The sequence below is a fragment of the Heterocephalus glaber genome, unplaced genomic scaffold (genome assembly GCF_053883595.1).
Source record: "Heterocephalus glaber isolate CG9 unplaced genomic scaffold, H.glaber_assembly_v1.0 deba00001272, whole genome shotgun sequence".
NCBI classification, from domain to species: Eukaryota; Metazoa; Chordata; class Mammalia; order Rodentia; family Bathyergidae; genus Heterocephalus; species Heterocephalus glaber.
The window spans coordinates 180,288-207,992 of NW_028258235.1; the positions used below are offsets into that span (position 1 = coordinate 180,288).

General features: G+C 45.7%; 1 protein-coding gene across 18 annotated transcripts in view; it reads left to right on the forward strand.

Moving 5' to 3' along the window:
* Nucleotides 1-27,705, forward strand: part of Obscn (obscurin, cytoskeletal calmodulin and titin-interacting RhoGEF) — a 129,245-nt gene that overhangs the window by 30,074 nt on the left and 71,466 nt on the right. For 16 of the 18 annotated variants that reach the window (XM_087211021.1, XM_087211027.1, XM_087211034.1 and 13 more), the window contains exons 12-16: nt 64-339; nt 13,092-13,367; nt 14,379-14,654; nt 18,917-19,192; nt 24,139-24,414. In XM_087211021.1, the coding sequence (XP_087067147.1) occupies nt 64-339; nt 13,092-13,367; nt 14,379-14,654; nt 18,917-19,192; nt 24,139-24,414 (1,380 nt within the window). The remainder of the gene's footprint in view (nt 1-63; nt 340-13,091; nt 13,368-14,378; nt 14,655-18,916; nt 19,193-24,138; nt 24,415-27,705) is intronic. The other 2 variants (XM_087211033.1, XM_087211036.1) reach the window with 2 other exon arrangements.

The window sequence follows — 27,705 nt, forward strand, 5'->3', positions numbered from 1 at the left end:
CCTGCCCAGCCTCCCTCCCCAAGGTGGTGTCACTGACCTCCTGTCGCTCCTGTCCATCCCCAGAGCCCAAGGCGGCATTCATCAAGGAGCAGCCGGGCCACAGCGAGGTGCAGGCCGAGGTGGGGGCCAGCGCCACGCTGAGCTGCGAGGTGGCCCAGCCAAAGACAGAGGTGACGTGGTACAAGGACGGGAAGAAGCTGGGCGCGAGCTCGAGGGTGCGCGTGGAGGCCACGGGCTGCAGGCGGCAGCTGGTGGTGCAGCAGGCGGGTGAGGCTGACGCTGGGGAGTACAGCTGCGAGGCTGGGGGCCAGAAGGTCTCCTTCCGCCTGGACGTCACAGGTCAGTTCTTGGGGGAACTGGTTTGGCCTTGGTGGGTGTGTCGTGGGCCTGGCTCATGTCCTCACATACCTGTGCTCTTTGTTTTGGTCTCCCTCTCAGTTTCCTCTCCTTCTATCCCCCTGTGGCTGGCCAGGGGAGGCCTCAGGGCACAGGAGCCTGGGGTGGAGGGATTATTTTGGTGAACCTGGATGGTGTGTTCATGGATCATCCTTAGCCACCGGTCCCCAGCACCTTCCCAGTGCCTTCTTGGGTTTCTTGGTATCTGGGCTCTGGGTCTCTGGATGCAGGGGTGTGGAGCTGCCAGTTGTCTCCCCTGAGAACCTGGGGATGAGGGAATAGCCTCATCTTGTGCTGTTGGTGGCACCACACGGCCTTAGCCAGCACCTGCGGGCTCTGAACAGCGTGAATGTCTGTTTCATGAACCTGAGTTTGGGGGGTGCTTGGCTGCACAGCCAGCCTTGCTAGTGATCAGAGTGAACTTTCACAGAGTTTAGGTTTCCGGCACAGATCCCCCCTTCCCATGGACCTGGGAAAAAACACGAAACTTTTGCTTAGCTGTGGTGGCAGAACCTGAGCCCTGTGTGTGGTGATGTCCTGCTGAGGGATGCGGCTCGGCCTGGGTGGATGCTGCCCGTGGTCCTTTTCTCTACATTGCAGGGGCCAGGAGGTGGGGCAGCTCCTGCCTCATCCGTGGGCCTTGTGAACAGCGGCAGCGCTGGTTGCTGTGCTGGGCCACTTCCTGGCCTCTTCCCAGAGCTGGGTGTGGCTGTGTGTCCTGAGGAAGGGAGCTCTGAGAAGGGAACAGGTTGCACACGGGTGGGTGCTGTCCCCGGAGTCCCTGAAATCCGCTATGTGTTTTTGTGTCATGTTTGTTTACTTATTTATTTACTGTGGTACTGGTGATTGAACTCAGGGTCTTCACACTGAGTTACATCCCCAGAGCTTTTCATTTATTTTTATAAGTGCTGGGATTAAAGGCGTGGCCACCACATCTGGCTGTGAAATAGTCTTTTAAGAGAATATGAGAAAATATTTTAGGGTCATAAGTTTAACCGTGTGACAGTTTGGCTAATTCCTAGTAAAGTGTATGAAAGCTGACACAGAATGATGTAGAAGACTCTGATAGTCCCATTACGTTTATTTTATTATTTTATTAAAATTTTTTTACAGGGTATAAAATCACACATCTTCTTTAGCTTATTTTCTGAACTAATGGACACTAATGTCAGTCATTTTCTCTATTGCCTTCAAAAAACCCTGTTCTAAAATTTTATTTTATTTATTTATTTTTATGCTTTCATTGATACATTTTAGGTATGCAGTTCATTTACATTTATCATTGGGTGTTTGTACCTGAACATGATGCATCTTAGTTCTTATTTTTTTCCCCATTACCTATGCACCCTTTCCTATCTACATAGATTTTGTTTCCATTTTTTTTTCTTTCTCATAATTTTTCCTTTCCTTTCTTCCCTTTCCCCTTCCCCTCCCGCCACACCTCCACCTTTGGACCTTTTCCTATTTCAAATTATCAATTATTCATTTTAATCATTTTCATCCTTATTTACACTTTCAGTTTCTCACACTAGAGAAACTATTTGGTATTTACACATGTGTGTCCTATTTATTTTACTTAAGAGTATGGCCTCAATATGCATCAGTTTAGCTATAAATTGTTGTGCCCAGATTTCGAGGTCCCCAAAGACCACCAAGGAGCCGATTCCGATATAAACACATGAGGGTTGTTTATTCAAGCTCAAGCAGGGACTCCCAACCGTCACCGCCGCAGCGGGTCAAGATTGAGAGCCCTCACTCCAAATCAGCAGGGGTTTTTATAGTAGTTACAGCAAGGTTCTAGATTGGCAATTAAACCTGATTGATTGTGCCTTGTGCACCCAAGCTGCAAACGGTTACACCTGGGACATTGGGGTAGCTGTTGCCAGGGGACAGCTGAGCACTTATCACAAGCAGGTGGGCAAAGTACATCTTGTGGTTTTAGGTCTCACAAAATGACTCTAGTTTCTCGTTCTTTATGGCTGAGTAGTACTCCATTTTATAAAAACCCCACATCTTTTTTTTGGTGTGTGTGTTAAATTCTTTTATTGGTACATTGTAGGTATACAACACAATTACATTTCTCATTGGGAATTGTACCTTTACATAATGCATCTTGGTTCTTATTTTTTCCCCATTCCTAGCCCTCCCTTCACCCCCTCCACCCTTCCCTATAGTTTCTAGTTGATGAGAATTTGGGCTGTTTCCAAGCTTTAGCTGTTACAAACTGTGCCGCTATAAACATGGGTGGACATATATCACTGTGGTGTGATTCTTTTAATTCTTTGGGGAAGATACCCAGTAGGGGAATAGCTGGGTCAAATGGGACCTCTAGCCCTAGTTCTTTGAGGTATCTCCGTACTGATTTCCACAGTGGTTGCACCAGTCTGCACTCCCACCAACAATAGAGAAGGGTTCCTTTCTCCCCACACCCCCGCCAGCATTTGTTATTGGTTGATTTCTTGATAGCAGCCATTCTTTCTGGGGTGAGGTGGAATCTCAGTGTTGTTTTCATCTGCATCTCTCGAAATGATGAGTGATGTTGAACATTTTTTCATATATTTATTTGCTGTTTTTACTTCTTTGAGAAATGTCAGTTCATTTCGGATGCCCATTTTTGAATTGGGTCCTTGAATTTGGGGGGGTCTGATTGTTTTCAATTCTTTATATATTCTAGATAGTAGTCCTTTGTCTGAGGTACAGCTGCTAAAATTTTTTTCCCATATTATAGGTTGTCTCTTAACTCTGTTGGTGGTTTCTTTTGCAGTGCAGAAGCTTTTTAATAAGATGAGATCCCAGTTGCTGATTCTTTCTGCTAGTTCCTGTGCTACTGAAGTTTTGTTCATAAAGTCTTTTCCTATGCCAATGTCATTGAGAGTTCTACCTAACTTATCTTCCAGCAAGTTTACTGTTTCTGTCTTGATATTTAGCTCTTTAATCCACTTTGATCTTAATTTAGTGCATGGTGATAGGTGTGGGTCTAGTTTTAATCTATGTCAGGTTGAAATCCAGTTTTTCCAACACCATTTATTCAACAGACTATCTTTCCTCCAATGATGGTGGTTGGCTCCTTTGTCAAAGATGAGGTGGCTGAGTGTGTCTGAAGCTGTTTCTGGATCTTCTAATCTATTCCACGGATCCTCTGGTCTGATTCTTTGCCACTACCATGCTGTTTTTATCACAGTAGCTTTGTAGTATAGTTTCAAGTTTGGGATTGTGATACCTCCAGACATGTCTCTGTTGCCTAGAATTGCTTTGGCTATTCTAGGTTTCTTCTGATTCTAAATGAATTTTTGGATTGCTTTCTCTAGTACTGTGAAGTATATTGTTGGAATTTCAATCGACATTGCATTAAATCTATATAGTAGTTTTGGAAGTATGGCCATTTTCACTATATTGGTTCTTCCTACCCAGGAAGAAGGAATATCTTTCTATTTTCTTATATCCTCTTCGATCTCCTTTTTCAGAGTGCTGTAGTTTTCAGTGTAGAGGTCTTTTGCTTCCTTTGTTAGGTTGATTCCTAGATATTTCATCTTTTTAGATGCTATTATAAAAGGAATTATTTCCCGAATTTCTCTCTCAATGAGTCTGCTATTTGCATATAAGAAGGCTATTGTTTTTTGAGTGTTGACCTTGTATCCAACTACTCTCCTGAATCTATCAATTGGGTCTAGAAGACTTTTGACTGAGTTTTTTGGGTCTTCTATGTAAAGTATCATATCATCAGCAAATAATGATATTTTAACTTCTTCCTTTCCTATATTTATTCCTTTTATTTTTTTCTCTTTTCTAATTGCTGTGGCTGATGTTTCCAGAACTACATTGAATAGGATTGGTGATAGTGGGCATCCTTGTCTTGTTCCTGATTTTAGTGTGAAAGTTTTCAGTTTTTGACCATTTAGTATGATGTTGGCTGTTGGTTTTTCATAGATAGCCTTAATCAGGTTAAGATAAAGACCTTCTATTCCAATTTTCTGTAGCATTTTTATCATGAATGGGTGTTGGATTTTGTCACATGCCTTTTCTGCTTCTATTGAGATGATCATATGGTTTTTGTCCTTGATTCTGTTAATATACTGTATTAATATATGTAATATAGTGTATTACATTTATTGATTTACAGATGTTGAACCATCCTTGCATCCCTGGGATAAATCTGACTTGGTCAGGGTGTATGATCTTCTTGATGACCCTCTGTATTCTGTTTGCCAGTATCTTGTTGAGGATTTTTGCATCTATGTTCATTAGGGAGATTGGTCTGTAGTTCTCTTTTTGGGTTGGGTCTTTCCCTGGTTTTGGAATCAAAGTAACATTTGCTTCCAGGAATGAATTTGGAGGTATTGCTTCCCGTTCAATTTCCTTGCTGAGTTTAAAGAGTAATGGCAATAGTTCTTTAAATGTCTTGTAGAATGCAGCAGTGAAGCCATCCGGACCTGGGCTTTTCTTTGTTGGTAAATTTTTTATTACATTTTCAATTTCACTCATTGTAATTGGGGTGTTTAGAATTTCTGTATCTTCTTCATTTAACTTTGGCAATTCGTATGTATCTAGGAATCTGCCCATTTCTTCTGTGTTTTCCATTTTATTAGAGTACAGGTTCTAGAACTGGGTATTGATGATCCTCTGGATTTCTGCTGGGTCTGTTGTGACTTCGTCTTTTTTGTTCTTAATTGCATGGATTTGAGGCTTTTCTTTCCTTTTTTTGATAAGGTTGGCTAAATGTTTATTGATTTTATTTATTCTTTCAAAAAACAAACTCTTTGATTCATTAATTTTTTGTATCATGTGCTCACTTTGGCAGCACATATACTAAAATTTTTTGTATTGTTTTCTTAGTCTCCATTGCATTGATTTCTGCTCAGATCTTTTTTTTTACTTTTATTTTTAAAACTTTATTTTAATGTAGTACAAGTAGATATAAATAAAGGAAATATTAAAAAACATGAAAAAAATTTCATAACAAAATAATTACATAGTAACAATGGTAAATACACTGTGTATCATGATCTTAAAAATACTTTCAATTGCTATCTCTCAACTCATCTCCTAACCAAATTATACCGTTTTTCCTTTTTGCATAAAACATTTTGATTAGTAACAAATTATCTGGACACTCAGTGTTATTTTGAACAAGTTCTTCCTATTTCACAATATGTATTATACACTTTGGTCCTTATTTACACTTTCAGTTTCTCACACCAGAGAAACAATGCAATATTTACATATGTGAGTTAGATTTATTTCACTTAAGAGAATGGTCTCAAGATGCATCTAGGAAAAAAAAAAGATGCATCTAGGGCTGGAGATTTAGCTCAGTTGTTCTGCCACCTGCCTTGCAAGTGCAAGGTCCCGAGTTTGATCCCCGGTACCAAAAAACAAAACTTGCATCAAGATGCATCTGTTTATCTAGAAATGTCTCAAGCCTATCTTTATTGCTGAGTAGTACTCCATTCTAAAACAACGTCATCAGCAACAACAGACTACATCTTTGTGATCCATTCTTCAGTTGCTGAGCATTTGGGTTGTTTCCAAAATTTAGTGATTACAAACTGTGCTGCTATAAACATGGGTGCACATATATCACTGTGGTATGATGTTGAACATTTTTTCATATATTTATTTGCTGTTTGTACTTCTTCATCTGAGGAGTGTGTATTTATCTCAAATGCTCATTTTTGGATTGGGTTTTTAAATTTGGGTGGTTTGATTTTTTTCAATTCTTTATAAGTTCTAAATATTAGTACTTTGGGTGGTCTGACTTTTTTCAATTCTTTGTACATTCTAGATATTAGTCCTTAATATACTGTACTGTAATTTTCATTGTGAAGATCCCTTAGTTCCTTTGTTAGATTGATTCCTATGTATTTTTTTTCAATGCTTTTGTGAAAGGTGTTGCTTCCCTCATTTCTTTCACAGTGAGTTTATTTGTGTACATGAAGGCTATTAATTTTTGAATTTTTACTTTGTATTCTGCTGTGCTACTAAATTTGGTTATTAACTCTACAAGTTTTTTGGTGGAGCTTTTGAGTCTTCTATATAGAGAATCATGTCATCTGCAAATAATGATAATATAACTTTTTCCTTTCCTTTCTTTATTCCTTTTGTTTCTTACTTTAATTGCTTTGGTTAATGTTTCCAGAACTACATGGAATAGGAGTGGTGATAGTGGACATCCTTGTCTTGTTTCTGATTTTAGAGTGAAAGTTTTCAGTTTTTGACCATTTAGTATTATGTGCGCTGTTGGTTTGTCATAGATGCCTTTTATCAAATTGATGTAAATATCATCTATTCCAATTTTCTGTGGAGGTTTTATCATAAATTGTGCTGGACTTTGTCAAATGCTTTTTCTGTGTCTAATGAGATAATCATGTGAATTTGTCTGATTTGGTGTATTGTATTTATTGAGTTGCATATGCTGAAACATCTGTGCAGCCCTGGGATGAATCCTACTTGATGATGGTATATAACTTTCTTTATGATTTGCTGCTTCTATTTGCCAGTTCTTTTTTTTTTTGGTACCGGGGATCGAACTCAGGTCCTTGCACTTGCAAGGCAGGTGGAGGAACCACTGAGCTAAATCCCTGGCCCCTATTTGCCAGTTCTTATTGAGGATTTTTGTGTCTGTGTTCATTAGGGAGATTGGTCTGTAGTTGTCTTTTTTGATTGGATCCTTCTCTGGTTTTGTTATCAGGGTAATACTTGCTTCCAGGAATGATTTAGGGGGAGTACTGCTTCCCTTTCTATTTTATTAGAGAATCTGAAGAGAACTGGCTTTAGACCTCTAAATTTGTTGTAGAATTCAGCAGTAAAACCATCAGGACCTGGGGTTTTTTTTCTTGGTAAGTTTTTAATTACATTTTCAATTTCATTCATTGATACTAGGTTATTTAGAATTTTAATACAGTAGCCACTTCAGTTACAAATGCTACAACATATGAACACCTTGGGTTACGACCAGAATTTTGACTTTAACTTACAACCAAAGTTTTGAGTTATGACCTGAATTCTGGCCCTTGGTGCTTCCAGATGTTCTCAGACACAGATTTAACCATTCAAGAGTTCTGGAAGGAACATTACCACATCCTTTCCTTTTAGAGTTGAGAAATCCTGGACCAATGTCTGTCTAAGGATACTGAGATCTGCCTTAATTGCTTGATTCTCACTATAATTCATGAAGTAATCAGAACTTTCTATATATTTTCTACATTTCCGACAATGAAGAATGCTTATTTCCTCTTCATTATGATTTTCAGGTATCAATTCTTTACCTCTTTTCATCTGTGTTTCCCAATCTCAAGATACCTGTCCCTTGCCAAGATTCTTCCATGTCTTTGTAGGATGCAACTGTGTGGGCGTCTGGGTCCAGGCAGCTCCGCGCCCCTTCCGGTGCACCCGGCGGTCCACCTCTGCTCAGATCTTTATCATTTCCTTTCTTGTACGAGCTTTGGGTTTGTTATGCTCTTCTTTTCCTAGGAGCTTGAGGTTCTGCATTAGGTTATTTAACTGAGTTCTTTCTGTTGTCCTAATATGGGCATTCACTGCTATGAATTTTCCACATAGGACTGCTTTCATTGTGTCCCACAGATTCCTGTATGTTGTACTGGCATTATCATTTACTTGTAGAAAGTGTCTAATATCTTCTTTAATTTCCTCTGTCACCCACTGGTTGTTCAGGAGGGTGTTGTTCAATTTCCAGGTGTTTGTGGGTGTTTTGTGGTTTCTTATGTTATTGATCTCCAATTGTATTGCACTATGGTCTGATAATATACAGGGGATAACTTCAGTTCTTTTACATTTACTTAGACATGTCCTATGAGCTAGCATATGATCTATTTTGGAGAATGAGCCGTGTGCAGCCGAAAAGAATGTGTATTCTGACTTTGTAGGGTGGAACACTCTGTAACATCTATGAAGTCCATTTGTTCAATAGCTTGGTTCAGTTCTAGAATTTCATTGTTAATTTTTTTTCTAGATGATCTGTCTATTTGTGATAGAAGGGTATTGAGGTCTCCCACTACAATTGTATTAGTGCTTATTTGGTTTTTCATGTCCATTAATATTTGTTTTGTATGGTTGGGGGCATTCGTTTTTGGTGCATAGATATTTAGGATTGTCATCTTTTCCTCTTGGATTTTTCCCTTCACAAGGATGTAGTGACCATCTTTGTCTCTCTTAATTAGTTTTGGTTTGAAATCTACTTTGTCTGCAAGTAAGATTGCTACGCCTGGTTTCTTCTGGATTCCTGTCATGTGGAGAACTGTTTTCCATCCTTTTACTTTCAGTCTATGAATTTCCTTTTGAGTTAGGTGTGTTTCTTGTATATAGCATATTGTTGCATTTTCCTTTTTAATCCATTCTGCCAGTCTGTTTCTTTTGATTGGTGAATTGAGGCCATTAACATTGATAGTTATAATTGATAGATAGTGATTCATCCTTGGCATGATGTTTTACTGTTGTTGGTTCTTTTATTTCTTATTCCCCCCCCACCCCTTTCCGTTTAGTGTCTTACCTTGCCTGGTGGCTTCCCTCTCTTGGGCCTCATGGAGTTGTGACCTTCATTGTCTTTTTTCTAGGATATTGCTTAAAATTGTTTGGAGTGCTGGTTTGGTGTTCATGAAATTTCTCATGTGTTCTTTGTTGTGGAAGTATCTAATTTCCCCATCGATCTTGAAAGATAATTTTGCAGGATACAACAGTTTAGGTTGGAAGTTATTTTCTTTTAAGGCTTGAAATACTTCACTCCAGGCTCTCCTTGACTTGAGGGTTTGCATTGAGAAATCTGCCGTGATTCTGATGGGCTTTCCTTTGTAGTTGATTTGTTTCTTTTCTCTAACTGCCTGTAGAATTTTGTTCTTCTCTTGGGTTTCTGGGATCTTGACTATTATATGTCTAGGTCTAGATTTTTTTGATCATGGCTAGTTGAAGTTCTATATGTCTCACTTATCTGTATGTCCAATTCTCCACCTCTGTCTGGGAACTTTTCTACTATTACTTCTGTGAACAGTTTTTTTACGTCAATTGTACTTTCTCCTGTTTTTTTGTGAACTCGTATCAGTCTTATATTATTCTTCTTTGCATCATCTAGCAACTGCTGGATTGATTTCTTATGGTCCCTTACTATTTTTAAGAAATCTCTTTTTTCATGGTCTCTAACCGCGATCCTGTCTTCTATATCTGATATTCTATCTTCAGATTCCCTTAATCTGCTGTGGATACCTTCAGTGGAGTTTTTGATCTCGTGAATATCTGTTTGAATCTGTTTCATGGATTCCATTTCTTTCTTATGTTGGGTGATCATGGTTTCCATTTCTTTCTTATGCTGGGCATTCATGGCTTCCAGCATGTTTCTGAGCTCATCTATTTTCTTATGTGTTTCTGTTCTAGAGCCTCTAATCATGTCTTTCACTCTGCTCACCATCTCTGTAGATATCTGGGAGATTATTTCTGTTTTGAATTTTTCTAGAGCCTCATTCATCTGTTTTGTTACTTCCTGTGCTATCGGTTCAGGGTGTCCAGGTGGTTGATTATAAGACTTTCCACCTCATTTCCCCCAGAATTTGCCTTTTGTGGGGTGGAAGTCTGAGTTTGCCTTGCTTAAATGTCTTCTCATTTTTGTTTTTGGTACTGTCCTTGGTTTAATTCCTGGGTTGATATTTCAAAATTGCTTAATGTAGGTATCTTTGTTGCTTGTGTTTAAAACCTTTGTGGAATGACTGCTTTTCAGAGGTGTCTTCCAGATATAGCTGGTGTTTAGGTTTTGAGACTCTAATGACGCTGAGGCTATTTCATTTTCATTATACCAGGAAGGGAAACTTATTAGATCAATCACAACATCTTAGCCCAAATGATACAATCAGCAACACCATAGTATCACGTGCAGCTTAGAAAATGACAATTTGTGGTAGTTATTAATCTCTCACGTTTAACTGTGTGAATTAAAACCGAGGACCAACCCAACATATGTTTATAGTGAATAAACTCTTCAATATAGCAACTTTACCCTTCGAGATGGGGAGTTAGAAGGAGTTGGGGAGGGAGGGACAGGTAGAAAGATCAGGAAAGATTAGCGGCGAGGCCAGAAGGCACAGGAAGATCACACAAACTGTAAGAAATTGTTAAAGGCAAGAGGAAAAGGCAGAATGAAAGAACAATGATGTGAACAGAACCACCTAACAGTAATAGGGAGGCTAGATACCATATTTACTTTCCTTTAAAATTAATGATAATCAAGAGAAGGAAAAAGAGAAGAAAAGAAAAATAAAGGAGAAATACGAATTCAGTCCAGGAAGGAACAAATAGGGAGATGAAGAGCAGTGTGGGACAGCGAGAGAATGAGAGAGAAGAGAGAGACAGAGAGAGAGAGAGAGAGAGAGAGAGGAGATAAGGAAAAAAAGAAAAGAGTAAACATTTGAAGAGTAGAAAAAAGTAAAAATTAAGAATTAAAAATAAGAAAAAAATTTTTTTCTCTTTTGCAAATAACAAAAAATAAACATGAAGGGCCTCCTTCAGAGTATGTCTCTGCTGTCACAGTAGGCAATGTAGGCAGCCACGTGCATATACAAGTCAATGAGTCTCAGCAAGCCAGTAGCAGACCTGTGAGATTCAGGCAGACTTCTGGCTGCTAGTCCCAAGTTGAGCTCCCTGTCCTCCTTCAGGGTTGAGCTCTGCAAAGTTCTACTGCAGGTTCCAGCTGCCCTTCCCCTGAAGATAGTGCAGGTTCTGATGGGAGGTGGTGATCCCTCCAACTTACCAAGTACAGTGGTCTGGTGTGCCTTTATTGTAGATTCTCTTTACTTTTCCGCTGAGCTTCAGTTTTCATCGAAGAGCCTGAGAGGCCCTCTTTCTGTTGCTAACTTCTGCTCTATCTTGTGGCGCTCAGGACAAGGGCCTTTATAATGCCCTGTGCCTCTGTAGTGTGGAACCAGGTAGCAGAAGAGCCAGGAGGCCAGAGGTGGGGGTGGGGTGGGGAGGATGGATGGATGGATGCGGATGCCAGGGGTAGGGGGAGCGGGACTGGGCCCTGCAGGCGCCCGTGTGGCTGAGCGGAGCGCAGGTCGGAGCAGGGGCTCCAAGCCGCATCTGCATCTGGGTCCTCACCGTGCCGTGGGCAGAGCCCGGAATGGAGTGGGGGCTTCACGCTGCCTGGATCCTCAGCTTGGGCTGGTTGGTTGCGCCAAGCGGAGCGTGGGATGGAGCAGGGGCTCCAAGCCGTCCTGTTACTTTTAAGAAAATGTTATCACCAATTAAGTGTTCTAGGCCCAGCCATCTTTTGGTAAACTCTATGAAATATGACTGAAAACAGTGATTCAGTGTACACTGGGATTATTCTAGAGAATGAAAAGGAACACTTAGTCCAGTAAGTCATTTTATGCTGATGACAGAAGATCAACATAAAACTATGACAAGGAAAGTAGGAAGAACTAAGGCATAGCCCAAGCTGTCATGAGCATCAAAGACAAATTCATAATCCTGCAGGGTTCTGGAGGACCATGTTCTGTGACAGAGTCATTGTCTAGCGCAAGGGAGCCTGGGGTAGAAGCCTTACTCCAGTATAATGCTTTGCCTGAGCAGGTTAAATGGGAAGTGCAGTGATTTCCTTAGTATGCAGGATACAAGTGCTGGATGAATTTAACAGGCCAAGACCAGAAGTCCTGAGGGCAGAACCTTGCATCACTTCCTGCCATGAGGTTGTCTGCACTCTGTGTGCAGCTGTTCTTCCTCCACCCCCATGGCAGTGCTGCCCCAAAGAACACACTTGAACCTGGGTGTCTGAGACAGGGCAGGAGGCATGCAGGTCACGGTGACCACATCTTCCAGCATCACACTTTGGGACAAGGGAAGTGGAGAAGAAGACAGAGAACTTGATGATGTTAAAGTGGAAAGCATTGATTATGTGCTGATGAGTTCAGAAAGCCTAAAAGTTGCAAGAGTTAGAAGTAGTAACCTTGGTGGGAAAGATTATCATGTAACAACTGAATGACAGCAAAAACTTCTGTGTCTATACACAGCAGTCAGCTCTTGGGGAGGGAAATATAATTTTATTTATTATTATTATTTTTAACAAATTTTATTTCATTTTATCCCATTCCCCCTCACACCCCCTTTGAGAAGGGGAATTTTAAAAGACACATTAGCATCAGAAATGTGTGTGTGTCTATTTCTAGTTCTAAGTCTAATAAAATCTGTAAGGCTTGTGTGAGAATTATGTGTTTTTGGGAGACAGAGATCTGAATATAAATGGATGGAAATTAATTAAATCGATGATGTTCCTTAATCCAAATGCAAACAGATGGGTGGTTTGGAGGCAGCATTGGGAAAGGGGGAAGGAGAGAAATGACAGGCAGATTCCCAAAGCTGCACTGGCTTGGCCACAGCTTGGTCAGCGAAGTTCAGGGGTGTGTGACATCAGGACAGTGCACCGGGCTTCGGAGCTGCAGGTCCCCCAGGTGTAGTGATGGGGGCTTGGGGACTCAGCCTGTTTAGAGACCCTGTCCAGTGTTTTGGAACAGTCTGACAAAGCTGTTTCAGGCTATGTGGCGAAATCGTGTAGTGCATGCTGGGGCACACTGGGGCTTCTCCTGGGCCACAAATGGGGCAGAGCTCACAGATCCTGTCCTGTGGCCACCCACCTGGCCTTTCTTCCCCATGGCCTCCAGGCCTGTTAGTGTCTCTGACGTGTGTCCCTCGTCTGTCCCCAGAGCCCAAGGCAGCGTTCGCGAAGGAGCAGCCGGCCCACAGTGAGGTGCAGGCCGAGGCGGGGGCCAGCGCCACGCTGAGCTGCGAGGTGGCCCAGCCAAAGACAGAGGTGACGTGGTACAAGGATGGGAAGAAGCTGGGCACGAGCTCGAGGGTGCGCGTGGAGGCCACGGGCTGCAGGCGGCAGCTGGTGGTGCAGCAGGTGGGCGAGGCCGACACCGGGGAGTACAGCTGCGAGGCCGGGGGCCGGAAGGTCTCTTTCCGCCTGGACGTCACAGGTGGGTACTGGAGGGCTGCATGCAGGGGACCCTGGGTGGCAGGGAGATACATCCAAGCATGTGTGGGCAGTGGGGTACTGGCAGCCTGTGGTGTCCTGCTGCTCCTGGACCTCAGCTCTGTGTCCCCAGAACCCAGTGGCTCAGCCTGTGTCATCTTACCATCAACCAAGGCAGGCGTGGGCCAAGCCCAGGTGTGTACCGGGATGCTCACCACGCCCGTGGCACCCTTGGTGACGAGCAGAGCGCACCTGGCCTGCCTGCCTGAGCTCTTGGCCTCCTGTGGGTCACGGAGGACGCAGGGACAGATGGCACCCGGGAATGTGACCTGTAGGGTACAAGGGTCCCTGTCTGTTGGGCCCCACTCAGTGTGCCCAGGCCGATCCCCACGGTCCATGTGGCCATCCTGGGCTGGGGCGAGATCTAGCTCAGCCACGGCGTGCCTGGTGGTCCTGCCTGGCACTCACTGTCCAGATCTGTCATCCTCACTGGTGCCCAGCTGTCCCTGGTAGTCCCTTCCTTCCTTCCTTCCCCCCGTGGCCCTCAGCTTCAGGCTGCCCTGGTCCTAGGGTGCATGTCCTTCCTGACTCCACCTCCTCTTACTGCTCATGGGCCCTGCATGGTGGGGCAGTGCTGGGAAGCCACTGTGGGCCTCGGGCCTTGGGGAACTGAGGCAGGGAGGGTCAGGGTTCTGTCCTCAGGAGGGGACAGTGTTATCCTTTCGGCCGTCCCTGGCTGTGAAGGCTTTGTGGGCTGGGGCAGCCTCTAGCAGCACAGGCCGCAGTGGATCTGGACGTGCCAAGGGCCAGCAAGGGGCAGCTGTCCATGGCCACCGCACACAAAGCCTGGGGGACCATGGCCTGGAACACACAGGGTCCAAGTGCGTGTGTTGTGCCACGGTGCTCTGTCAACCACGGGCATCTGTGTGGCCTTGGCTGGGCATGGGTGAGCTGTGTGCTCTACAGGGCTAGTCTGGTCTGCAGTGCTGACCCTGTGTCCCTCGTCTGCCCCCAGAGCCCAAGGTGGTCTTCGGCAAGGAGCAGCCAGCCCACAGCGAGGTGCAGGCCGAGGCGGGGGCCAGCGCCACGCTGAGCTGCGAGGTGGCCCAGGCAAAGATGGAGGTGACGTGGTACAAGGACGGGAAGAAGCTGGGCGCGAGCTCGAGGGTGCGCGTGGAGGCCACGGGCTGCAGGCGGCAGCTGGTGGTGCAGCAGGCGGGCGAGGCCGACGCCGGGGAGTACAGCTGCGAGGCCGGGGGCCGGAAGGTCTCCTTCCACCTGGACGTCACAGGTCAGTCCTTGCAGTGCCTCCTTAACTGATTGGAGGTGATGTGAGCCTGGCTGGTGGCTTGGTGATCTCGTAGTGTCTCCTTTTTCCCCTGCTGTCATTTTCCTGCCTGTGGCTTGGCCCAGTGAGGCTGGTGCTGCAGCCTGGTGAATTCCTACATCCTGGGCCCATTCATACCTCCGAGCACCTGCCTGGGACCCTTCTGGTGTTCTTCAGTAACCTGGACTCTGCCCTGTCTGGCCCTCTGGCGTGTGGTAGACTAGATGTCGAATTACCTTTTCTTCTTTAGCAACTGGTGGCTTCCAGATGCCTTCCCATCAGCACCACAGAGTGATTCTCACTAGTGAGACATATTTGAATTTGTTTCATTCAGGATCAGGAAATTTCCGTGGCACAATCATCCTTGGAATTAGCCCAAATCTGAGCTCTGTGTTTTCAAAATTTTGGTGTCCTAGGGTACTCTTCCTTGCTTTCTCTTAGAGACAGAAGATGTATGTGGGAAAAGTCAGGATCCATGGTTCTTTGCAGTGCTGGGCACAGCAGTCTAAGAGCAGAGGGTTGGTGGAGGTGCACTTTGTACCACCTGTGAGACTGGGAATTGCCCCTTCAAGGAAGAGCTTCTCCTCTTTCTTCAGTTAGAATACTCTGTGCCAGGGTTTCTCCTCAGAGTTAGATTTGTAAATTTGGCGTGAGAAAGGAATAGTTGAAGCTATGTTAGCACTTAGTGAAAGACACCTTGCTCCCGTGGTGGCCACTGGGTGGTATAGCAGAACTCATTCTCTAGCAATTCCTAGTGAAGAGTGTCTGCCTGTGCCTCTTGGGCTGATTCATGGAGAAGTCTGGGAATCAGGTTCATTCTTGTTCCACCTAGAGAATCTTAACAGCAGAGTGGGTGGGCTGCGGCCCCACTGTGCCTGCTGGTCCCAGCACTGCTGTCTGGTATTGTAGCCATATAAATAGCGTAGACTGGGCATGACCACCAAAATTCATCTTTGTGTATCTTTCTTTCTTTTTTTTGGTACTGGGGATCAAACTCAGTACCCTGCACTTTCGAGGCAGGTGGTTGCAACACTGAGCTAAATCCCGGGCCCCTTGTGTATCTTTCTAAAGTGTTATTTTAAGAAATTCTGACAGATTTTTTTTTTATGGAGAAACACTTGGAAAGTTTTGACAAATTCACCAGTGTCTTAGCTCTGTGAGAAGTTACACAAGAAGAAGTAGACAACTCAGACAATCCTGTAACTGTTGAAGAAATGGGACAGCAATGAAGAGATCTTTCCTAAGGGAAACTGCAGGCTCAGCAGCCTTACTGACAGATCACACTACACATCCAGAAAGAATCCGCTCCATGCACACGGCGTTCTCCTAGAGAAAAGGGCACAGTGCACTCGAAGACCTGTTTTGTCTAGACAGCACACAACACAGGCACCCAGCCTGGGAGGGAAGTGTGAAAATAGAATGTATAGGTCAATCTTTGATAGATACCAAGTGCAGTGTCTTCAACAAAACATTGCTATGGGCCAGGCATTTAGCTCAGTGGTTCCACTGCCTGCCTTGCAAGTGCAAGGACCTGAGTTCGATCCCTGGTACCACACACACAAAAAAATTGCTAGAGTGAGCTGAGCTGTCTGGCAGCAGGAAGGTGTGCCGTGATGCAGGCAGCATCCAAATGGTCAGTGCTGGCTTAATAGTAAAAACATCAGAAAATGTGATGTCTGACCTCAGCTGCATGAAAGCATCATCGGATGAACTCCCAATAAATGCAGAATATAAATTTGATAAAACTTAACACCATAAGCCGAGCAGCTGTGTAATAAAAAAATTCAGCACCAATTCAAGCCGTGAAATTCCTCACAGAGCACTAGCAAGTAGACTCTTCCTCGATTTGAATGCGCTGTAGCAGACACCGGCCCTCACAGTGTTCTTGGGTGAAGCCTGGAGAGGTGTCCTGTGCGGGTGGAGGGAGGAGGGCTGTCGTCATTCTCCACCAACACTGCACGGAAGGAGGACAAAGAACGGGAGGTGGAGACAGCGTCAGCGTGGAGTCAGAGATGACCTGGCTGTCAGTTCTGAACATCAGGTTTAACTGTGAGACCTGGTGAGAGGATTGGAAAGGAGCCATGAGCAAATATTCAGAAAATGCTTCCTGTTCACATTCCAGCAACGAAGAGTGGGAAACCAAAGTCGTACAGTGCAGGTGAATATCCTTTCTAATTTTAGTATATGTGCTGCCAAAGCAAGTACATGAATATCCTTTCTCTGAAATGCTGGGGAGCCGAAGTGATTGGAGTTAGATATTTTTCAGATTTTGCCTATTACCATAGACATAATTTGATGTCTTGGGGATGAGGCATGAACCCAGTGTGAGTTCACTTATGTTTTTTGTATGTCTCACACACATACAATACTTTAAAATAATTTTGCCAAGGCCAGGGATTTAGCTCAGTGGTTTCACCGCCTGCTGTGCAAGTGCAAGGACCCGAGTTCAATCAATCCCCAGTACCAACCCCCCCAAACAAACAAACAAACAAACAAAATAATAATTTTGCCAAGAAATAAGATTCATGGGGTGGAATTTTCCTCTTGTAGCATTAGGTGGATGCTTGGAGTTTCAGATTTTGGAGCATTTTGGATTTTGGATTTTTGGATCAGGGTCCTCTGTGTGTCTACATAAAAAGCACTGCGTTCCTGATTCCAAGTGTAAAAGCTGTATGTGTAAGAGCTCTGCAGGGGGAAATGAAACACCTTTGAGAGCTATTAAGAGATGTTTAAAGAAATGGATATGAATACACAGAATAATGAAAGATGATTGTTTAGCCTCAAAATCCAAACATGATTCCACACAGAGTGTGTGGGTATTGGCAGTTGACACATAGATTCCAAAGCCATGTGTGACCCATGCCTTCAGAGAGGAGAGTGTGACCATTTCCCAGCCTCACCAGGGATGGTCACAAAGCTGCAGTGTCAAAGACTTCCGGCCACCAAAGTAAAGAGAGTAGAAGATTGAGCCCAGGGCCAGGCCCAGACGTGGGTGCACCCCATGTCCGCCCACCCTGTGTCTTTTACACCCATGTAAGCACTAGAGAGAGCACTGTCATGCCCTCAACGTTTTGGGGCATTAATCCACATGGAAACGGTAAGTTTTCTGGTAGTTTACAGCACTTACAGGTTCCACTTCAGGTGAGTAGGAGCTTTGGTGTCCCAGTGAGACCACAGGACTTGGAGATGATGGCACAGGGTGCTTGAAGACTTCCTGTAGGGAAGGATTTCTGACAGACAACAAGTGACCCAACTTCAGGGAAGCAAGGACGCCTCACCTGTCTCTGTTAGGATGAAAATGTGGTGCACAAGAAGACATCCACAGTAGTCTTCTTTGTGTTGCTGTAGTACAGTAGTGGAGGCTGGAGAACTTACAGACCACATAGGTCTATCGGGCCCACAGTTTTGTGGCTGGAAGGTCCAAATGGCATGAAGTGGCATCCTGGCGAGGTCCATCTGCTTTGGCACATGGTGATGCAGAAAAGGGGCCAGTCACATGCAGAGGGGACCAAGGAGGTGGCATTCAAAGCAGCAGCCTGTGTGAGAACTAATCCACTCCTCGAGGCCAGCAGTGACCCATTTGTGAGGCTGGAGCTTCCCTTGGGCCACACCTCTTAGAAGTTCCCCACTCAGCACCTCCAAGCAGGGCCTAGCCTCCAGAATAGGAGACTGGGGGGCGGCCACCCCCGAGCCTAGCAGCTTCACAGGGCAGGCATCCTGTGCCATGCCTGGGAGTGGAGCTCCTGAGCCACTCGGGAGGCTGGGCTGCGGGGACGGCAGTGCCCTTGGACAGCGACAGCAGGGAACAAGCACCTGTGGGCCAGCAGCAGAGGCCTTCACTGCCAAGACTTTGCACAGATGGCCTGGGAGGTGCAGGCCCAGGTGCAGCGCCTGGGCCTCAGGGAAACAGCTCCGCACTCAGGGAGCCGTGCCCGGCACTGTCATGGGGACTCCTTGTCCCGAGGGGCAGGTGGACAGCACCGCCTCCCCCAGTCTTCTCTGAGGGCCCTGTGCTGGAGACCCTGACCCCCATGCCTTGTCAGCCCAGTGGAGCCAGGCCAAGGTGTGTGGGGGGACTGTGCTGCTGGTGCTGGGAGGCCCGGGGTGGGGAGGCTTCTCCAGGGCCACAGCTGGAGCAGAGCCCCAGGTTCTGTTCTGCAGCCGCCCTGCCTGGCATCCCTGCCCTGTGGCCCCTGGCCTGACAGTGCCACTGACTCTGCCCCCAGAACCGAAGGTGGTGTTTGCCAAGGAGCAGCCGGCCCACAGCGAGGTGCAGGCCGAGGCGGGGGCCAGCGCCACACTGAGCTGTGAGGTGGCCCAGCCAAAGACGGAGGTGACGTGGTACAAGGACGGGAAGAAGCTGGGTGCGAGCTCGAGGGTGCGCGTGGAGGCCACGGGCTGTAGGCGGCAGCTGGTGGTGCAGCAGGCAGGCGAGGCCGACACCGGGGAGTACAGCTGCGAGGCCGGGGGCCGGAAGGTCTCCTTCCGCCTGGACGTCACAGGTCAGTCCTTGTTGGCCATCTTATGTATGACATGAGCCTTCCCAGTGGGCCCCTTGCTTCTCCCAGTCGACTGTCACTGTCTCTGTTAGGGTTAGGCCATAGGCACAGAGGCTGCATGGGCTCTGTGAAGGCTCCTCCCTTCCCCGAGCTGTGTTTCCTCGGGGCATTGTCAGTCTTGCTTGCTCAGCACCTGCTGGTAGCCACAGTGCCTTGGCTGTGGACTCAGGCCAGCCCTGCACATGGGCCGAAGGTGACAGCTGTCTCACCTGGCAATGGTGCATCACCTGCATTCCAGGTGTCTGGGACAGGCTCCCTCCTCCTTGTGGGTCTGGGGGCTCCCTGTGCGTTCTCATCTCTTTCCACGTCTGGATCCAGTTTTGTTGTATCGTCCGTGGAACTGGAGGGCAGGGGCTGGTGGATTTGAGTGGCTAGGCGGCAAGGTCTGGAGCTCTCTTTCCAAAGCAAGTCTTGTTTCCACTTTGACTTGGTTAGAACATTCTGTGTCTGTGTTCCCTTTGTGAGTGGATTCCACATTCAGAAATGGAAAGGACACCATATGAGCACACTTTGTGGAGCCTGAGTTTAGTAGTCCTGGCCACGGAAAGTGAAACTGTGTCTGTCACACAGAGCTACCTACCCCCTTGACCCATGTGCATCCACTCCTCCTGGCACTTCAACATATGCAAGTGAGTTTGAAGTTTGGCTTATTGTCCATTCCTGGAAAATGGTAGCAAAACTCACACAAGAAGAAATAGAAAAGTTGAATGTCTTCTAATTTTTTAAAAAAATGTACCCATAATAAATGATCTCCTCAGAGAGCATCATCTAATCCCAGTGGATCTACTAGAAAATTGTACCAAATATTCTGGAAATCAGTTGCACCATATCTATAAAAATTCTTCTAGCACCTCTGCAATTCATCTTGTATCAGTAACATATCACTAATACAGGCATCTGACAAGGACAATATGAAGAATACAATTGTCCAACTTCTTACTGACATCAAGTTCAACATTTTAAACCAAGTTTTGGCAGAGTGCATTGAGCAATTTATCTGGAGGACAGTACACTATAAGAAAAACCAGAGTCCAGGACCGCAGGGCTGCTTTAACTTTGGAAGTGTTAGTTAATCGACCCAAAGTTCAGCATTAACAGGTAGGAGGAAAGAAGGTATGGCAGAGACACTGTGAACAGAGTAGAAGCATGTGATAGAACACAACACCCTAGAAGATGTATTTGATAATGTTTAGCATCAGTTCATGCTACACATTTCCTAGAAAAGTATAAACAGAAGGGTTCTTTCTTACTTTAGCAAAAGGTAGATTAAAAACTATTACCACACATACAGTGGAACTGCTGGACATCAGTGGGCCTGAGCGCTGAGGGCACAAAGTGACAAGCTTTGCATCGGTAGGAAACGAAGACCTCAGTGTGCAGCGCAGTCGTAATCACCACGAGAGCTCACGCCCCACCGTCCCTGCCCTTCACAACGAAACTTCAAGTCAGCGTGTGTGGCCACACTGTGGCCACCGAGGCCACTTTTCCTCATGCCACACTGCCCAGCCTTCAGCACTGCCCGAGGCTGCAGGCAGTGGCCTACCAATAACAAATGCAAACGCAAGTCACGTCTCAAGATCTACCCAAGGCACCCACGTTAAAGGAGGACCTGCCTAAGATGAAAATCTTTTCCTTTGTTTCTTTTGAAACCATCTCATGTGATTCAATCCCCTGGGACAGTAGTACACTTTTAAAATGTTGAGCATGTGAGGAGAACAAATAGTATGTTTTGCAGCAAATGAGGTACAGACTTTCCCGGGTGCTTCTGAGATGAAATGTCATGGCATGATCACCACAGAAACAGCATTGGTGGTAACTGTTGTCCCGAGCCCCAGAAGTGACCTCCCTCTGCCCACCCGCTCCCTGAGACTGTACTTAGTATGCCTTAGGCTGCTTTTTCTTTGCATAGATTCTCCTTTGTATTCACAGTGCTTTTCTGTCTCTAGACTGAATTCTTTCACCAAGAATTTAAGGCAAAGAACCAGCCTGCCGGCAGCTGGCACAACCTTGAATGTTGCCTTTGAGATGGGGTGGAAGGCAGGGAAGCCAGTATTTCAGCCATGTTCTGTCCAGTAGGTCGCACAGCTGGGAGGATAGTAAAAGGAAAGATGTAAGACATGACAAAGCCAACTGGCACTTGTGGATGATACGGTTATCCTGAAAATTAATTGTTGGACTGGTAAGAGAATTGGGAATGGCTCCTACATGAAGAAAGCAATAGACAGAAAACACTTAGCTGGGCCTGGTGGTGCACACCTATAATTCAGGCACTTGAGAGGCTGAGGCAGGGGGATCACCACAAGTTTAAGGCCAGCCTGGGCTCCATAGTGAGTTCAAGACCAGCCTGAACTACATAGACTTGACAGAGTCTCAAAACAAAACACTCTGCAAAAACAACAAAACAACAACAACAACAAAAAAAGAAATTTAAATTATTGGAAACAGGCAGATGATGGGAAATTAACTTTTCAAAAATTTATGATGGTGTGAAAAGTGTCATGTTATATCAGTCAATCTAATAAGACCTGTTTAGACACATTGTTGGTGAAAATTGTTAAACATTGCTGAGAGACAGCAAAATAGATAAAAATACATGGCTAGACATCTGTAGAAGAGCTGAAAATATTCAGTACCAGCTGAATTGGAAGTGACACTTCCTTCCACATGTGAGTCTTGAGAAGCCACACACAAAGATAACCGGAGGACATTGGCCTTGTCAGCTAGCAGGACTTTCTTTTTTCTTTTGTTCTATTCATTAAGTTTATTGGCACATTTTAGGTATACATTATGATCGCATTCATCCTTGGGAATTTGTACTGATAGAGTGATGTATCTTGGCTCTTGTTTTTTCCCATTTCCCTTCCCTCCCTTCAGGCCCTCCGCCTCTCCCTGCATATAGAAGCTTTGTTTCCATTTTCCCAGTTTTTTCTCTTTCCCTTCTTTCCTTACCCCTGCCCCCCACCCCAGTTCCCCTTCCCCTTTGAACATTTTCTTCCTGTTTCACACGACCTGTTATACATTTTGGTCCTCACTTACACCCTTAGTTTCTCACACTAGAGAAAGAATTCGGTCTGTACACGTGTGTGCTTACTTATTTCACTTAAGAGTATAGCCTCAAGGTCCATCCATTTAGCTATAAATGTTCTCAAGTTTATCTTTCTGTGGCTGAGTAGTACTCCATTTTATAAAAAAAATCCCCACATCTTCTTTATCCAATCCTCAGTTGATGGGCACGTGGACTGCTTCCAAGCTTTAGCTATCACAAACTGTGCTGCTATAAATGTGGGTGCACATATATCACTGTGGTATGACTCTTTTAATTCTTTGGGGAAGATACCCAGCAGGGGAATAGCTGGGTCAAATGAGACCTCTAGCCCTAGTTCTTTGAGGTATCTCCATACTGATTTCCACAGTGGTTGCACCAGTCTGGACTCCCACCAACAATGGAGAAGGGTTCCTTTCTCTCCACAGCCCCGCCAGCGTTTGTTCTTGGTTGATTTCTTGATAGCAGCCATTCTTTCTGGGGTGAGGTGGAATCTCAGTGTTGTTTTCTTCTGCATCTCTCGAATGACCATGTGATGTTGAACATTTTTTCATATGTTTATTTAGCAGGGCTTTCTTAAAAGCCACAGTGATGCAGACAGGTCTGAAAGCTGGGCTAGGCGGATGGACCCAACAGTGGGGTTGTGAGTTCAGAACACCTTGTGGACAACCTCCTTCCCTCCTTCCTTCCTTCTGCCTGCCTTCCTTTGTCCTTCCTTCCAGCCTTGTTTCCTTGCCCCTCCTTCCCTCCCTCCCTCCTCCCTTCCTTCCTTTTCTCTCTTTCTCTTTTTAACTCTGGTGTTAGTGTGAGCTGTAGTGACAGAATGGTCTTTTAAAAATGGTGGTGAGATCATTAGCCATAGGGAAAACATAAAATAGACTCGGACCTCCACTTCAGCACAGAAAAACCCAGTGCACGTGGAGGTAAAGCAGGCTCTTACCAGATACGATAGATTATTTGATCACTTCATGCTAATAGCAGGTTTCTTGAACAGAACATAAATGCACTAGGCATGAAGACAAGTGGAGACACTTGTCCCCAATGAAAGAGATAACTTGATGCATGGGAGGATACCATGAGGGAGTCCAAAGGCAAAGCACACAGGTAGAAAAGATAGGTGTAATGTACACAAATGTCAGCACTTTAGCATATAATTATAATTATATAAAGACCCGAGGGCTGGGGATTTAGCTCAGTGGTTCTACCGCCTGCCTTACAAGTACAAGGTCCTGAGTTTGATCCCTGGTACAAAAAAAACCCAAAAAACTTTGGGCTGGGGATTTAGCCCAGTGGTTCTGCTGCCGGCCTTGCAAGTGCAAGGTTCTGAGTTTGATCCCTGGTACCAAAAAAAAAAGAGAAAAAGAATGGTAAGAGCCAAAAGTGTGGTGCTGTTAAAAATAGGGCACAGCCCTTGAGCAGTAACAGAACAGAAGAGAAAACAGTAATGGCCTGGAAGACCAGAGGTCTCCACTGCCAGGGCACCATACAGAAGGCTCTAGGAAGTGCCGCCCCAGGTGCAGCACCTGGGCCTTGGGGACTCAACCTGTGGGCATTGTGTCCTGCACTGTCCCTGGTGACTCCTTGTCCCCAAGGGGCAGGTGCACAGCATCACCTCTGCAGTCTCCCCAGAAGAGCCTGTGTTGGAGACCCTCACTGACCCAGCTCAGCGCCGTGGAGCCGGGTCAGGCTGTGTGAATGGACTGTGCTGTTTGTGCTGGGAGGCCCGGGGGCTTTTCCAGGCCCACAGCTGGAGCAGAGCCCACAGGTTTTGTCCTGAAGCAGCCCCTCTTGCTTTTCCTGCTCTACAGCCTCATGGCCTGCTGATGTCTCTGGCTTGTGTCCCCAGTGCCCAAGGTGGTGTTCGCCAAGGAGCAGCCGGCCCGCAGCGAGTTGCAGGCTGAGGTGGGGGCCAGCGCCACGCTGAGCTGCGAGGTGGCCCAGGCAAAGACGGAGGTGACGTGGTACAAGGACGGGAAGAAGCTGGGCGCGAGCTCGAGGGTGCGCGTGGAGGCCACGGGCTGCAGGCGGCAGCTGGTGGTGCAGCAGGCGGGCGAGGCCGACGCTGGGGAGTACAGCTGCGAGGCCGGGGGCCAGAAGGTCTCCTTCCGCCTGGACGTCACAGGTCAGTTCTTGGGGGAACCACGTGGCTTTGGTGGAGGGACTCTGGCTTTAAGCCACAGCTGACCAATGGCCTTTGTATTAGCATTCTTCTCTTCATATCTGCAATATCTCTCTTCCCTTTTATGCTGGTGCTGAGCTGGTGGAGCCGGTGGGCAGGGTACATGTGGAAGGATGGGGTCTCTCGCTCATCTGCAGAGCTGATTTCAGGCACTGAAGCTTGGTCCTTTGTTCCAGCACCACTTACCGCCTCTCTGAGTCCCAGTGTCCAGGGCTGTGGCTCGCTGGCCCTGTGATCTGGGATAGACCAGATGTCCCCTCCTGTGTCCCTGGGACCCTCCTTTTCCTTGCTGTGCAGCTCTCAGGTGCCCTCATCCTGCATGCCATGAAAGCTCTCTCCAGCTAGGTTTTCCAGTTTCTTTGAATCTGTTCAGAGGACATTTTGATGCCTCCCAGTTGTCCTTGGACTTACCAGGCTTGACTTTGGGATATCAGAGTGTAGTGTCGGAATCTTCTTCCCCTTTATTATGGATCTAGAATCGCTGTCTGCACCTCCATGTGGCGAGGTCTGGGTATGTATCTAGGGGCAGTGGCCGTGCCATACAAGCAAGAGCAGAGGACTGGTAGAGAAGCTGCTTCACACACTGCTGGGTCTGTGATTCTCTTTCACATCCCTGTGCAGTGGCTTGTTATGCGTACAAAACCAGTCACCCACCGTGCATCTTTCTGACAAGTTATTTGCACTATGACATAATTTTGTGCAACAAATTTGAAAAGTTTTTACAGGCTGGCCAATTCCTGGAAAACTGCATTAAAGCTTACACAAGGGTAAAAGAACTCAAACAATCCAATAACCTTTTAAAGAAATGGAACCCTGATTATAAAAATCTCATAGAAGGAAGTCTACATCCAGTGTCTGTGGGTAAACTGTACCAAGTATCCAGAAAGAATGTATTCTGTGTTCAGAGTGATTCTTCCAGAAAACAGGAGTGGGATATATACTCTCAACTCATTTTGGGTAGGTTGTATAATATTGATACCAAAACCTGACACAGTATTAAAAATTCAAATGCCCTTTTCTTATGGACTCTAACGGCCGGGTGTGGTGCTGCATGCCTGTAATCCCAGCACTCAGGAGGCTGAGGCAGGAGGATCACTGGGAGTTTGAGGCCAGCCTGGGCTGCATAGTGAGTTCAAGGCCAGCCTGAACTACATAGGGAGACCCTGTCTCAAAAAACAAAACCAAAAAACAACAAAAAACGAACCCCAAAGAAATAAAAAAATAAAAGCTAGGTCTCTAGCTTGGATTCTGCATTCAGATTTTTTTTTCTTTTTTCTTTTTCTTGGTACTGGGGATCGAACTCAGGACCTTGCACTTGCGAGGCAGGCGGTTGAACCACTGAGCTGAATCCCCGGCCCTCTAGCTTGGATTCTAAAGTCCAAATCCTAGGTCTCTAGCTTGGACTTTGTTCTTTTTTTTTTTTTTTTTTTTTTTGGTACCAGGGATTGAACTCAGAACCTTGTGCTTGTGAGGCAGGTGGTGATACCACTGAGCTAAATCTCCGGCCCTAGCTGGTACTTAAAAGTCAAAATCCTGTACAAGCCTGGGGTGGTGGTATATGCCTGTAATGCCAGCACTCTGGGAAGCAGTGTTAAGAGGACTACAAATTTGAGCAGAGCTTGAGCAACTTAGTGACTTATCCAGACCTTGTTTAAATAAAAATACAAAGGCTTTAGATTTAATCCACAGAACTACAAAAAGAAAAAAAGAAATCCTATAGAAAACATTGGAAAAAATGGGACAATGTCGAGAGCATAGTACCCTGGGGCGAGGTCATCATCCAGGAGCTCAGAGTCAGTCTACCAGCAGTATATTAGGAAATGAGTACAATCTGGCACTGAGGTTAAAAGGGGGAAGCTTGTGTTGATGTCAATAAATGCAGGGTTAAATTGGTTGGCAAAATTCATACAGCATATCTAGCAGAGATTTACAAACCTTAGCGTTCACTCAGGTTAAGAAATTCCTGGGGCTGGGAGGGAGCTCAGGGAAGTAGAGTGCCTGCCTTTGATGAGGAGACCTTGGGCTCCATTTCTAGCCCCAGAAACAAAATTCTTAAACTAATAATGAAAGGATTTGCCCTAAATTTGATGAGAGTTCCACAGAGAACAGCAACAAATGCCCCATGTTAATACGTTGTCTGGGAGGATTTCCACTGATGGGAGATTTCAGAGGGCCTGCTGTACTGGCTCCTGCCTAGCACTACACAGGCATTAAGAAGGGGTGTGGAGGAAGAACACATTTGAAGAAAGGGAAAGTAGGCTTCAGAGATACCAGGACAAACACTTTTGTACTGAGGGACTTGTGACAGAGAGTTGGAAAAGGACATCTTAGAATTTACCAGACCATGCCATGTATCCTGCCTCTTATTCCATGTCTAATGAAACATCCCTCCGAAGGGGAGATTATCGAATATTTCCGGAAGAAAATATAGTACCTCTAACCCCTGGTGAGATTCTCATAGATGACACAAAGCTGTGCATTCCTGATGCTTGTCCAAGGGCATCTCTTTTGGGGTGTGTGAGAAGTATAAGTCCATTCCAAAGAGCAGTGGAGCCTGAGTCCTCCCAAAGAGTGAAAACGTTTGCTGTTCCAGGCTCCAGGCTAGTAAATGGCTGCCATAATGAGGACAGCTGGGTTCAGTGTAGGAGAGATAAACAGGGCAGAGGAATAGGAAAGGAGGCAGGAAACTTCCCTGAGCAGAATCACGTCCCTGCTTTCCTGCACCACAGTAATAGGAGACAAGGAAAGACATGGCTTCTAGGTGACCATCTGAGATCTCTGCCTTCATCTGTGCGTGGGAAATAAAGCCCTGTCTCTCCCATGCCACACAGACATCTGTCCAGATGCCCCATGGAGCCTGAGGTGAAGGTAAAACCAGTTCTTAGCAGAGGATGTGGATTATTTTATAACCTCAGGTACTCAGTTTTCTTAACTAGGATATAAATACACTCACTACAAAGGACAGTCACATTCTTACCATAACTGCCAGGAAGAGCTTTATGCCATCCCAAGGAACATGAAAGAGAGAAAGGCAAGGAACCAAGAGGGAACAATGCTCATACACACAATGGTTAGAGCTCCAGTGTATAAATTATGCAGAGCACCTAAAATGAGTAGAAAAGAACAGATAACAGTGTTGATTGAGTAAGAGTCGCAGGATAGAAGTGCAAGCTCTAGGGACCAATCAGTGACAGAGTTGCTCCCTCCCTGAGGCACCAGGAAGGACATGGGAGA